Raw genomic sequence first — 10,191 nt, 5'->3', positions numbered from 1 at the left:
AAGTAGTTACTGATCCTCTCGACATGGGAGCCATCACACCCCTCAGTACCATCGCCGTCCAAATGTCCTCGACCGAAACCGTCTTCGACTCTCCAACTCGTTTTCGTCGTCGACAGCGCCATGCTCCATGCCCCCTTGTTCCGTACTCGCCATCGTTCGTCTCGCCGACCTTGTTGGTAGGGCTGGTCAACACGTGGTGGGCTCTCTTTCAGACGAGGCTTCCAGCTTTGTAGTGCTAAGTCCACTCCCGTCACACCACACCCAGCTCTCACCCTCTCACCTCTCACCTGGCCTTTTGGGGTGTTTCGTGTCCAACCTGCTTCTCCCCCACTCAGCTTTGCCAAAGCCATCCTTGTTCGTTTTCTTTAGCTTGTCACTGGTACACAGCCAAAGCTCGTTGGCTGGCTTGAGAGCCAGCCAGCTCTTACCTACGGCGCGCACCCCGCTGCCCGCTCGCGCCCAGTGTGGCTGCCCGCGCTGACACTCTTCATACGTCAAGCCGCGGCCACTTTCAGGGTTTCTGGGGTTTGCTGGCGCCGCCAATGTATCCTGTACATGGAGTCGTGCCTCAGCTCCCTCCATTGTGGTCCAAATGAACATGGGCCACGGCGGTTCCATACGCCTTCGCTGGGGATTCTAGCTAACACCATTCTTCTCCTCCCTACGTCCTCAGCCTTGGAATAACATCTACATCCTGTTCCTTGCAATCTTTAAACGGTCGCAATTCTCTGCTTTAACCACCCCTGTGCCTCTCTCCATCGATGGCCTTTGTATTCGACACCGATTCTGCTCTGTCACCGTCTCTGCCACTAACACGCGGCGGCTGACCCAGCTTCTGTGCAACCAACGCTGTTTTTGGCACGAGCCAACCTCTGAGCCGCCTTGGTTGTCTGCACAAACAGGACCAACCAACGCAAAACATTTTTTTCTTTTCTTGTACAAAGGTCCCTTACTCCTAATCGCATCAATCAAATTCATCCAGACACAGCATTTTACCCGGTTGTGTGCCATTTGGTCAATCTAAATAGGTCGCTGCTGGTAGCTGTCTTCGGCGGGATTTTGCTATTGCCATCCTGGGCTGGCGACATTGCGCTCCGTCGACTCGCTCACCATGGCCAGCCTCAGGAATATCATGAACAATGTCGATGACGACGCTCAGCCTTGCAGTTCGTCGTCTAGACCCGTTCCGCATTCCTCCTCTCTCTCCAATTCGAGTTATCCCGCTTCATCTGACCTGTCCATGCACAACCATCCTTCGCCATCAGAGTACTCTCGAGGTGCTTCTCCACACAGCGCATATTCGCACACTTCCGAGTCCTCTACAACTCGCCATCTTCAGCATCATCTTCCTCCGCCTGGCGGCCGCCGGGAAAGCGGAGGCAACGAACCTGTGGGCTTTTCGTATTCGCACGGCCAATCGTATGGTGCAGGCCCTGACATGCGCCCGATGATGCCAGCCGGTACCATGGGCGAGCCTGGTGTCAAATTGACCCCGATAACTGGAAGAGTTAGTCGAGCCAAGAAAGGTGTCCCGGTGCACACATGCGAAATATGCCGTCCGCCAAAGACATTCTCCCGCGCCGAGCATCTGAGACGACATCAGCTCAGCCACAAGCCGCCGGATTTGACATGCAGTGTCCCGGGCTGTAACAAGGCCTTTCACCGTAAAGACTTACTCGAAAGGCATCAACAGAGGCATGAGCAGGACGAGCAACTGGCATCGGATGATCCCCGCCTTCACGAATCTTCTCCTCGACGACGAGGTCAGAGCTTTGGCAGCTCTTCGCCATCCAGAGCGATGCAAATGGGCTCATATGGTGCGCCAAACTCGGCCCACAGTCCGATATCGAGCACACCAAGACACGAGACATCTGGACATAATAACTGGAGCTCTGCCAGTCGTTCCTTTGGTCATTCACTGCCGCCGCCCAGAATATCTGCCAGCCCTCAGCAATACTATGCACAAAGCCCGCAAAGTCGATATTCCGCCGACTCGACCCCACCATCGCAAGAGGCTTCTCCCCCAAGTGAGGCTCACCATAGTCTCAATTCTCCAGAGAGTGCTGGCCACAAAACACCAGAAGCAGGCCACGATTTCTACATGTCCGATGGCGACCAGTCTAACAGCACTGATATTGCATCCTCTGCAACGGGAAGCCTCTACTCTACGCCGTCAGACAGTTCAATTGACCGATTCAGAAGCGCAGGATCCTCTAACACTGATTTGAAATTTGCCGCGGCAAAGCTCACTGCCTCACCAGATGTGTATTATAGCGCTGGAAGATCGCTCACCTCCAGCTATGATTTCGGCCTTGCTGAGTCTTCCACCGGTTTTTATATGCGCAAGCAAAGTACAGGAGTTGGGTTCCTTCTTTCTGGCTATGAGGAGGAGTCTGTTCTGATAGCCGAGCCTCTTCTCGCAAACACGGCTATGCGAACCCTGACCATGCCAATCGATGTAGGTAAATCTACGGATGTTCTCATGGCCGCACCAGCCGCAGTTTTCCAGGACAGGACGATGCTACCGCAGCACTCTGTGCTTTCCTCTGACATAGCTTTGATGGATCGTTCAGTAATGCAGGGCATTCCGAGTCTAGCACTGGGCCAAGGTGTTCTTGATGCTGTGCCAGTCTATCTCGAAGTGTATTGGAATAAGGTCCATCCAATGTATCCGATCATTCATCGATATACCTTTGAGAAGGCCCTCGAGAGCGCGTCTGATACTGCGGATATTCTGCAGTGCGCAATGGCGGCAGTTGCGACACAGTTCCTTGGACACGAGGACCACAGAATGAACGGAGGCGAACTTCACTTCAACGCAACCTGCAGGCTAGAGGCGGCAAGTTTTTTGAAATCTTCGTATCAAATTGACGTTCTAACATGTAGCAGGCTTCTAGTATTGAGCCATGGACGATTGAAACAATGCAAGCTGTGCTACTCTCGGAGTATTACGTGCGCTTTCGAGGACGCGATAAAGACGCATTTCAAACATCCGAGTTATTCAAGCGCCTCTATCAAGAAGTACGCTGCAGTAACATAACTATACATTTGATTAGACTAACACGTCAAGCAGGTTTATGTCAAGGTCACATTGCCCCAAGCAACTACAGTTTTTGGCCGACCGGATACATGGGAGGCATGGGTCGAAGACGAAACGCATCGACGCCTCCTTGCTTCCTGCTTTTTGCTCGATGTTCACTGCATGCGCTACTTTGAGCGTGCCCCAGTATCTGTTCCTGGACTGGACTATTTCTCGCCAAGTACTCTGGCTATTCCTCTCAGCGCCAACACCACCAAGCTCTGGGAAGCCACAGCTATGGAGTCATGGTTCAAGTTGAACCCCCAGTGTACGCGACTAAGCGTCGCACTGGCAATTTCACAAGGGTACAAACCGCTGGATATACAGGAGTCCTCGCCATTCGATGCCTCGGTTCTTCTTGCTGCATACTCTCTCCAGTTTCCCTCGCGACAAAATCCTACTCGTCTTGACCTGATTCAAGACCTCTCTGGAGTCGACATGAGCCAGATCAATGTTTTGAACTTGTTTGCACACTCGGCCGTCGCCAACGCCTACCTGGCTCTTCATTTCACACCCCTGCACGTCGTCCTTTCTATAACGGGCGACAGCTGGGTATTCAACAAAAAGGTTCTTCGCCTGTCGGCATATGCACAGCAACAAAGCCAGCTGTCCCGTTGGCGTGACTCGGGAAGTTCGGCAGCGGCCGCCACATTTGCCGCGCGAGCTTTGGTCGCGTTCCTAAGTCTTGGATCTGATGGAAGTCGAATCGCGGCAGTGGCTTCTTCCCCTTGCTATGATATTTCTGATTTTTGGGGCATCTACGTATGTGCTCTCATCTGCTGGGCTTTCGGTCATGTTGGCAAAGATGGAAGCGACACAGGGAATGACGTAAGCTCTCGGCCGGCGGCTCTCCAGTGGCTGCAAAACGCCGCGAAATTGCAGCCGGCGCAAGTTCAGCGTCTCGGGGGTCGACGCAACGCGCGAGCCGTGGTGGGACTCGCGCGCGAGGCTCTGGAGCGTGAGCACTTAGGTGGCCGCAGTATTCTGCTTGCGGATGCTATCGGTGTTTTGAGGAAGTTGGATGATCGGAATAGCTGCAAGCGATTTTAACAAGAAAAAGGCGAGCGATGGTTGACGGTGGGAGGATTACTGTCCGTTTCAATACTAGTGTAATTGTTTCTTTCTGCGAATCCTGGTTGTGCAAACTATCATTCGGCGACGAACCTCGAGATGTCCCCCTACATGCATTCTTTGGGGTGGAATTCACAGCACGCGTTTATAGACGGACCATGGCGAGCACTGCCCTTTATATTTCCTGCTACGAGCTCTGGGAAACGATTAGTATGAATCAATGATGACTAAGTTATGTCTGCACAAAGAGAGAACATGCTGGAGGCTGATCAAAAGAGAAGGAAGATTGATGCTGGCAGCGTTGTGATTTCTCCGTTTGCTCGCTCGGCAACAGACCGCGTCGATTGCCGTGGGGACAAACGGAGGAAGACACTTCTTGCCGCCTTCGCTTACAGCAACAGGCAAGTCCTCGTGGCTCGGGAAGAAGGAAGTCGGCAGCTGGCAATGGGTTTTTAAACAGTCCGCCCCCGTCTGGATTCCTTTTCCCTTTCTTTCTTTCTACATCATCCATTCTCGTGCTTCATTATCCGCATTTTTTGGGCCATCGTCTTAGCTTCTTCACAGCTTTATCTGTCCATTTTACTACTCTGACCATTTCCATTCTCCAACTATCAAGTCTACGTCATGCAGACCAACTCGATTCTCGTCAGCTTTCTCGCCTCGGGCCTCACCGTCGCTGCTCTCCAGTCCTACACCGACCCTGCCGACTGCACGCCTTCAGGTGTTGCTTATATGTCTCCAATGCACACGAGTCCTGCGCAGGTGGCCCCGGAAGCAACCTCTTCCATGGGCATTGACAAGTACGACACTCCCTCTGGCCCTTATGCCAGTCCCCAAATGGAGCACACCTCCAATGTCCCAACGCAGCACACCTCCAATGCCCCCGTGGAGCAGACTCCCAGCCCAAGCCACGTCACTGTCCATCAGTCTGAGAGTCCCGACTGGACCACCTCGAGCTATCCTTATCAGTACACCGGCGTGCACACTTCGAACAGCCCCCAGAGCAGCATTACTGGCGCATTCAAGACTTCCAAGATGATCACGACTGCTGCCCCTACCTACTACAATCCTGTTCAGAGTGTTGCCCACCGCATGGGTGCTCAAGGTTTGTTCCTCGCGACTGTCGTTGCTGGTCTTCTCTTCTTGTAACTGCAAACGATGCATTGCAATCAGGGCAATGGCGTGGGAGTTTTGGAACACTGGTGGCAAGGGTGATTGATGGAAAGTGGTTAATGGGTAATGGGCAATAGACTATTCTTAGTCAAGTACTGGGCTAAAATACAATTGCGTTTCATTTTTGTTATGCTTTCAACGTCCAGGCCTTTGTGACTTGTGACTGCCATTGCATCTCTGCATCATCGGATGGGACAGTGCCCGTCTATATTGCGCCTTGAGTTCAAGTCTATGTACTTTACGTGTCGTCTTGGTATATCATTAAAAGCTTCCCATCAAATCACAGCGCGCTTCCTCAAGTCATTGCACCATAACATTACAAGCAGCGACTGCCACAGCAACACATAATGTCATGAGCACGCTGGCAGAGCTTACTACAGCCACATCTTTCTTTGGCTGCTCCTTTTGCACCGACCCTGTGTGCGAGGTCGACACGCTGAAACAGCTCGCCTGACCACAATCGTAGCCGCTCGGACAGCACCCCGGACGAGCCCCTGCGTCGCTGCCACACAGGAACCAGCCCGCGGCGCACGTCGACGTGGCCGTCGACGGCACATCCGATGCGGGCACCACGACCGTCTTGCCGTCGGAGAAGACCGTCGTCGAGGCCTGCGGCGGGCACGAGCGAGTCCGGCAGTCACGGTCCGTCTGGCAGCATCCACCGCCGTGCGTGGCCAGGCACCCGTAAAAGCCCGTCGGGCACCCGTCCTGCGTTGACGTGTCCTCTGCTGTCGTCGTGGAAGTGCCCGACTCCGACATTGTGCCTGTTGGCCGCCACGGCGCGCCGCCTGTGACGGTGCCTCCAGTTTCGGTCTCCGTGACGGTCGTGGTGCTGGTCGTGGGCGGGTGCGAGGACGTCAAAGTGACGGTTTGTGTGACAATGACGGTAGACGGCGCGCCGTCTACCCACGTCGTATGGGTGCTGGTTATCGTCGTCGTCGTGGGCGTGGGCGTGGGCGTGGGCTTGGGTGTCGGCGTCGGCGTGCTGCTCGTGGCGGAGGCGCTCGGCACGCAACCCAGCCCCTGGCACACGTACCCGGGGATGCAGCACCCGCCGCCCAGATCCGCCGGACAGCTCGCGGCGTCGGACGGGCAGGCGCCGACGCGGCCGCCGCACGAGGAACCCACGGGGCAGCACGCGATCCCGCCAACTGTGGCGTCGTCGATGCGCGTGCACACGGTGCCGTCCTGGCAGCACTTGTTGGGCTGCCCAATGGCGGAGCACCCGCTCATGCCACTCGGGCAGGAGCCGGCGCCGGCGCGGCGCTGCAGCAGAGCCAGAGCCTCGGCGGCGCCACGGCGCAGGGCATGATGGCTACTACTGCTGGTGTCGGCGAGGTGGCTGGCGAACGCGGGACGGTACGGTCGGAGCGGACGAGTATCGGAGAACAGACTTTGGGCGTCCTGGGCATCGAGGAACTGGCGCGCAGCGAGGGAGGCGTCGTCAAAGGTCAGAGCCGCAAAGGCGAGGTGCTCGGGAAACAGCTTTTCGTTGGCGTCGGGCGCGAGTTTGCGCAGGGCGGTGGGGGAGCGCTCCGCGGCCGCGGCGGCTGGCGATGCTTGGACCAAGAGCGAAAGCAAGTATGGGGGTAAGAGAAGCATTGCAGCCGGCCACAGTCTGCCACTTCTCAGCTTATGTCGATTGCGATTCAGGGAAGCTCGATGCGTGTGCAAGATAATAAGTTATCGTTTGCGCCGCCGCGAGCGTCGTACTCTTGAACAAGATTGCTATCCCAATAACCAATACTGAACGTGCTTTACAAAGCTATCTTGAGAACGAGTCGTTGGAAATGAACCATCACTCTTAAAGAAGAAGAAGAAGAAGAAGAAAACTGGCATGATATAAAGAAAGCTGCGCCAGGGAGTTTCATCCAGCTCTTGCGCATAAAGTCAACAAATGCTGGTGGCTGGGGTGATTTAGCGTCTCCCCACCATGGATGTCCAATATAGAAGTCCATGGTATTCAATGGCCTTGGTAAACAACGTGCGCGCATGCCCTGGATGAATGTTTCGAATAAACGAATAATTCTTCACAGTAAAAAAAAAAAAACAGTTGTCTAGGGTTTGGAGTCTAAAAATGGCGGCTTTCACTGGCGCTTGCTTTGGAATGGTGCCGTTTTTAGACGGGCTACATCTGCAGTGGAGATCGCGGTGTAAGTTTAAGGTACGTAGTTAGTTAATTTAGCTCTTCCATCTGCAACGCTACCTCTGGATTTTGATAGCCGAGATTCTTTCTCAGAGTATCGAAAATGGGCAATTTCAAGACTTATAAATACATAATTGTACATTTTTGTAGTATACATGGTGCTTAAAAAAGCCTCTCTTGATCCTCCTCTTTGCCCTCTTTTGGGGCTGCGGCCGTGGCGGCGTCATCTATCGCTCTCTCCGTCTCCTCTGCCTTTTCAGTCTCCGTCTCCGTCTCTGTCTCTGTCTCCGTCTTCGTCTCCTTTGTCATGGCGCCCTTGACAAATGCGTGCGTCAGTAGCGCGCCGGCGACGCTCACGTTCAGACTGTCGACGCAGCCCTCGAACACGACGCGTGGGACCGATAGCTCGTAGTCAGCCGCGACCTTGACTTGGCGCGGCAAGCCGTGACCCTCGTTACCGAGCACGAGGATGCAGGGTTTATCAAGTAGCGGGCTGCGGCGCTCAATGTCGTCGGTCGACAGGAACTTGTCGCCGTGCATGCGCGCGAGCTTTTCGCCGGGCGGCTGGACGGCGGCATACGCGACCCACCCCGCGCTCCTGGACTGCTCCAGGAACTCGGCGGGCTCGGAGACGGTGAAGAGAGTGACTTCCTCGGCGCCGCCGGCGGCCGACTTCAACGCCACGGGAGTCAGGGTCGCCGAGCTGCGATGGGTGATGCCGACGGCGTCGACACCCAGGTAGCTGGCCGTGCGAATCAGCGCGCCGAGGTTGCCCGGGTCGAGGATCTCGTGAAGCAGGAGCACCAGCGGCTGTGGGGTGCGGCTGCTCGAGCGAGCAAAGAAAGGTGTGGCGCTGTTGATGTCCTCGTCCTCGCGGGTCTGGTGGCCGGGTGTGACGCGAATGCGCTGACCGCCCTCGGAGTCTTCCACCTGGCCCAGCGCCATGACGGGCATCTGCTGGATGGGCGACGCCTCTAGCACAAAGCCATTGTGCGGCCGCCCCGCACTCATCTTGTCCATGAGCCGCTGCTCCTTAGGAGGCACCAATGTGACCTTGGCGCCCTTACGCGTCGCCAGTCGTGCAATTTGCATTTCGCAGAGGCGATCCGCATGGGTCTCTGCGCCGCCGCAGATGTAGAGGTTGTATACTTTTCGGCGGCCCCCCTCCAACGCAGCCTGGACCACCGATCGTCCGTAGAGAAACTGTGAGGCGGCCGTCGTGTATTTGATGGTCATGGGCATCATCCTGCGAGCGGCTCCGGAGCGTTTGGCTGAATCTCTATGGCTGGTGAATCGTCCCTCAAGCAAGTCTCTGCCTGGTTGCTGTTTATGCCCCTTGGGAGCGCCGCCGGAGTGTCTCCTTGAATCTCTTCGGTTGCCACGTTGTCTTGTGCGTAAATCTTTGCCCGATTGCTGCTCATTCCACCTGCGAGTGACGCCAGAATGTTCGGCTGAGTCTCTATGGCTTCCATATCGTCTTTCGCGTGAATCTCCGTCTGATTGCTGCTCATTCCACCTGCGAGTGCCGCCAGAGTGTTCGGCTGAATCTCTAACGCCGTGTTGGCTATACTGTCTGGGCTTGGATGCAAGTATGTCCATGATGTTGAATTTTCCCGTCGATGATTCAGACGGATCTTGACTAAGCGATCGTCTATTCGATCCTTGTCCTCGTATTTGGATGTCATCTTGGTATTTTTTTCGAGGGTCGTCTTCCGGTGATGCAGATGCCTGCGCAATGCGCAATTTCTTTGCGCCTCTTGTATCGTTTAGTAGCTCCGCGCGAAAGTCATCGTCTCGTGGTATTGGCCTTGGGCGGACGTGCGGCCGGAGGCTGTCGATAGGCACTTCGTTCTTGAGTTCGCCGTACTTGAGCTGGTAGACGAGGCTTCTTTTGCCAAAGTCCTCGTCAGGATTGAGAAAGCGCTTTCGGCGCGTCTGTTTCCCAGGACCCTCTTCAAGCTCCTTCTGCCGCTCGCGTTCCTTGCGCGTCAGCTTCTTGCGCAGCTTGGACTGTTGGCGAGAGGAGGCAGCACCAGCCATTGCGCGCGCCGTCCTTTCATCTCGACTGTTACCATCTCGCCTATTCAACTTCATGCTTTGCTCGAGTGATGACTCCTTCCGTGGTCGGACATCGTATAGTGCCTTTTGGGATTGGCGCAAACCTCGGTGGATGGCCGACAGACTGGCATGTCGAGTAGTTATGGAGGGCGCAGACACTGCAAGATGAAGTGCGCGTCGCATGGTCAATTGAATGGACGCAGCATGGCCGCTACATAGAAGGCGATTCATTGCATAACGCGCCCAATCTTTGCTTGTTTCCGACTATCATGTATATAGTTCCTACGCTCGTAACTTACTGCGAAAGGAGGGCCTTGAGAGCCTGTATCTGGATTTTCTTTTCTGCCGCACACGTAACAGGGGCATCGCAAGGCGGTGAGGTAAAAGTTGCCTGTTTAGGCAGCATAGGTAAGTAGCCGGGTGGAGCCCCAACTTTCCAACAGCGCGCCGCCAGCATAATAAAGAACAGTTTTTAGCTTTTATTTAGTGAAAGGGCGATGGGCGATGAGAATAAGTTTCAGTAGCTTTTAGTGGAGCGCGACGTGAAGCACCTCAACGTGAGCTCAGATCTATTCACCATTGGAACTCATTTGCTTCATCTTTTTGCTGGCAGATGCCCTTGACACGACAATTCTGGTTATGAGACTGTCTACTCATAATATGC

The 10,191-nt window shown here is 54.9% G+C and overlaps 4 protein-coding genes across 4 annotated transcripts; 2 read left to right on the top strand and 2 right to left on the bottom strand.

Annotated features, from left to right (window-relative positions):
* Positions 1–1,111: 1,111 nt before the first annotated feature.
* BBA_06141 (C2H2 finger domain-containing protein) lies at positions 1,112–4,129 on the top strand (the record flags this gene model as incomplete). Its single annotated transcript, XM_008601238.1, has 3 exons — positions 1,112–2,882; positions 2,930–3,021; positions 3,074–4,129. The coding sequence occupies 3 exons, from the start codon at positions 1,112–1,114 to the stop codon at positions 4,127–4,129; spliced, it is 2,919 nt and encodes a 972-aa protein (XP_008599460.1).
* Positions 4,130–4,774: 645 nt separating this feature from the next.
* On the top strand, positions 4,775–5,299 carry BBA_06140 (uncharacterized protein; the record flags this gene model as incomplete). The annotated part of the gene is made up of 1 exon (XM_008601237.1): positions 4,775–5,299. The coding sequence occupies one exon, from the start codon at positions 4,775–4,777 to the stop codon at positions 5,297–5,299; it is 525 nt and encodes a 174-aa protein (XP_008599459.1).
* A 324-nt stretch (positions 5,300–5,623) lies between these two features.
* Positions 5,624–6,925, bottom strand: BBA_06139 (GPI anchored protein; the record flags this gene model as incomplete). The annotated part of the gene is made up of 1 exon (XM_008601236.1): positions 5,624–6,925. One exon carries the CDS (start codon positions 6,923–6,925, stop codon positions 5,624–5,626), a length of 1,302 nt encoding a protein of 433 aa, XP_008599458.1.
* Positions 6,926–7,631: 706 nt separating this feature from the next.
* On the bottom strand, positions 7,632–9,509 carry BBA_06138 (rRNA (guanine-N1-)-methyltransferase; the record flags this gene model as incomplete). The annotated part of the gene is made up of 1 exon (XM_008601235.1): positions 7,632–9,509. One exon carries the CDS (start codon positions 9,507–9,509, stop codon positions 7,632–7,634), a length of 1,878 nt encoding a protein of 625 aa, XP_008599457.1.
* Positions 9,510–10,191: the final 682 nt, after the last annotated feature.

This window comes from Beauveria bassiana (assembly GCF_000280675.1).
Source record: "Beauveria bassiana ARSEF 2860 unplaced genomic scaffold BBA_S00017, whole genome shotgun sequence".
NCBI lineage: Eukaryota > Fungi > Ascomycota > Sordariomycetes > Hypocreales > Cordycipitaceae > Beauveria > Beauveria bassiana.
The sequence above is the reverse complement of the archived record's forward strand: the minus strand, read 5'-3'. Positions and strand labels throughout refer to the sequence as shown.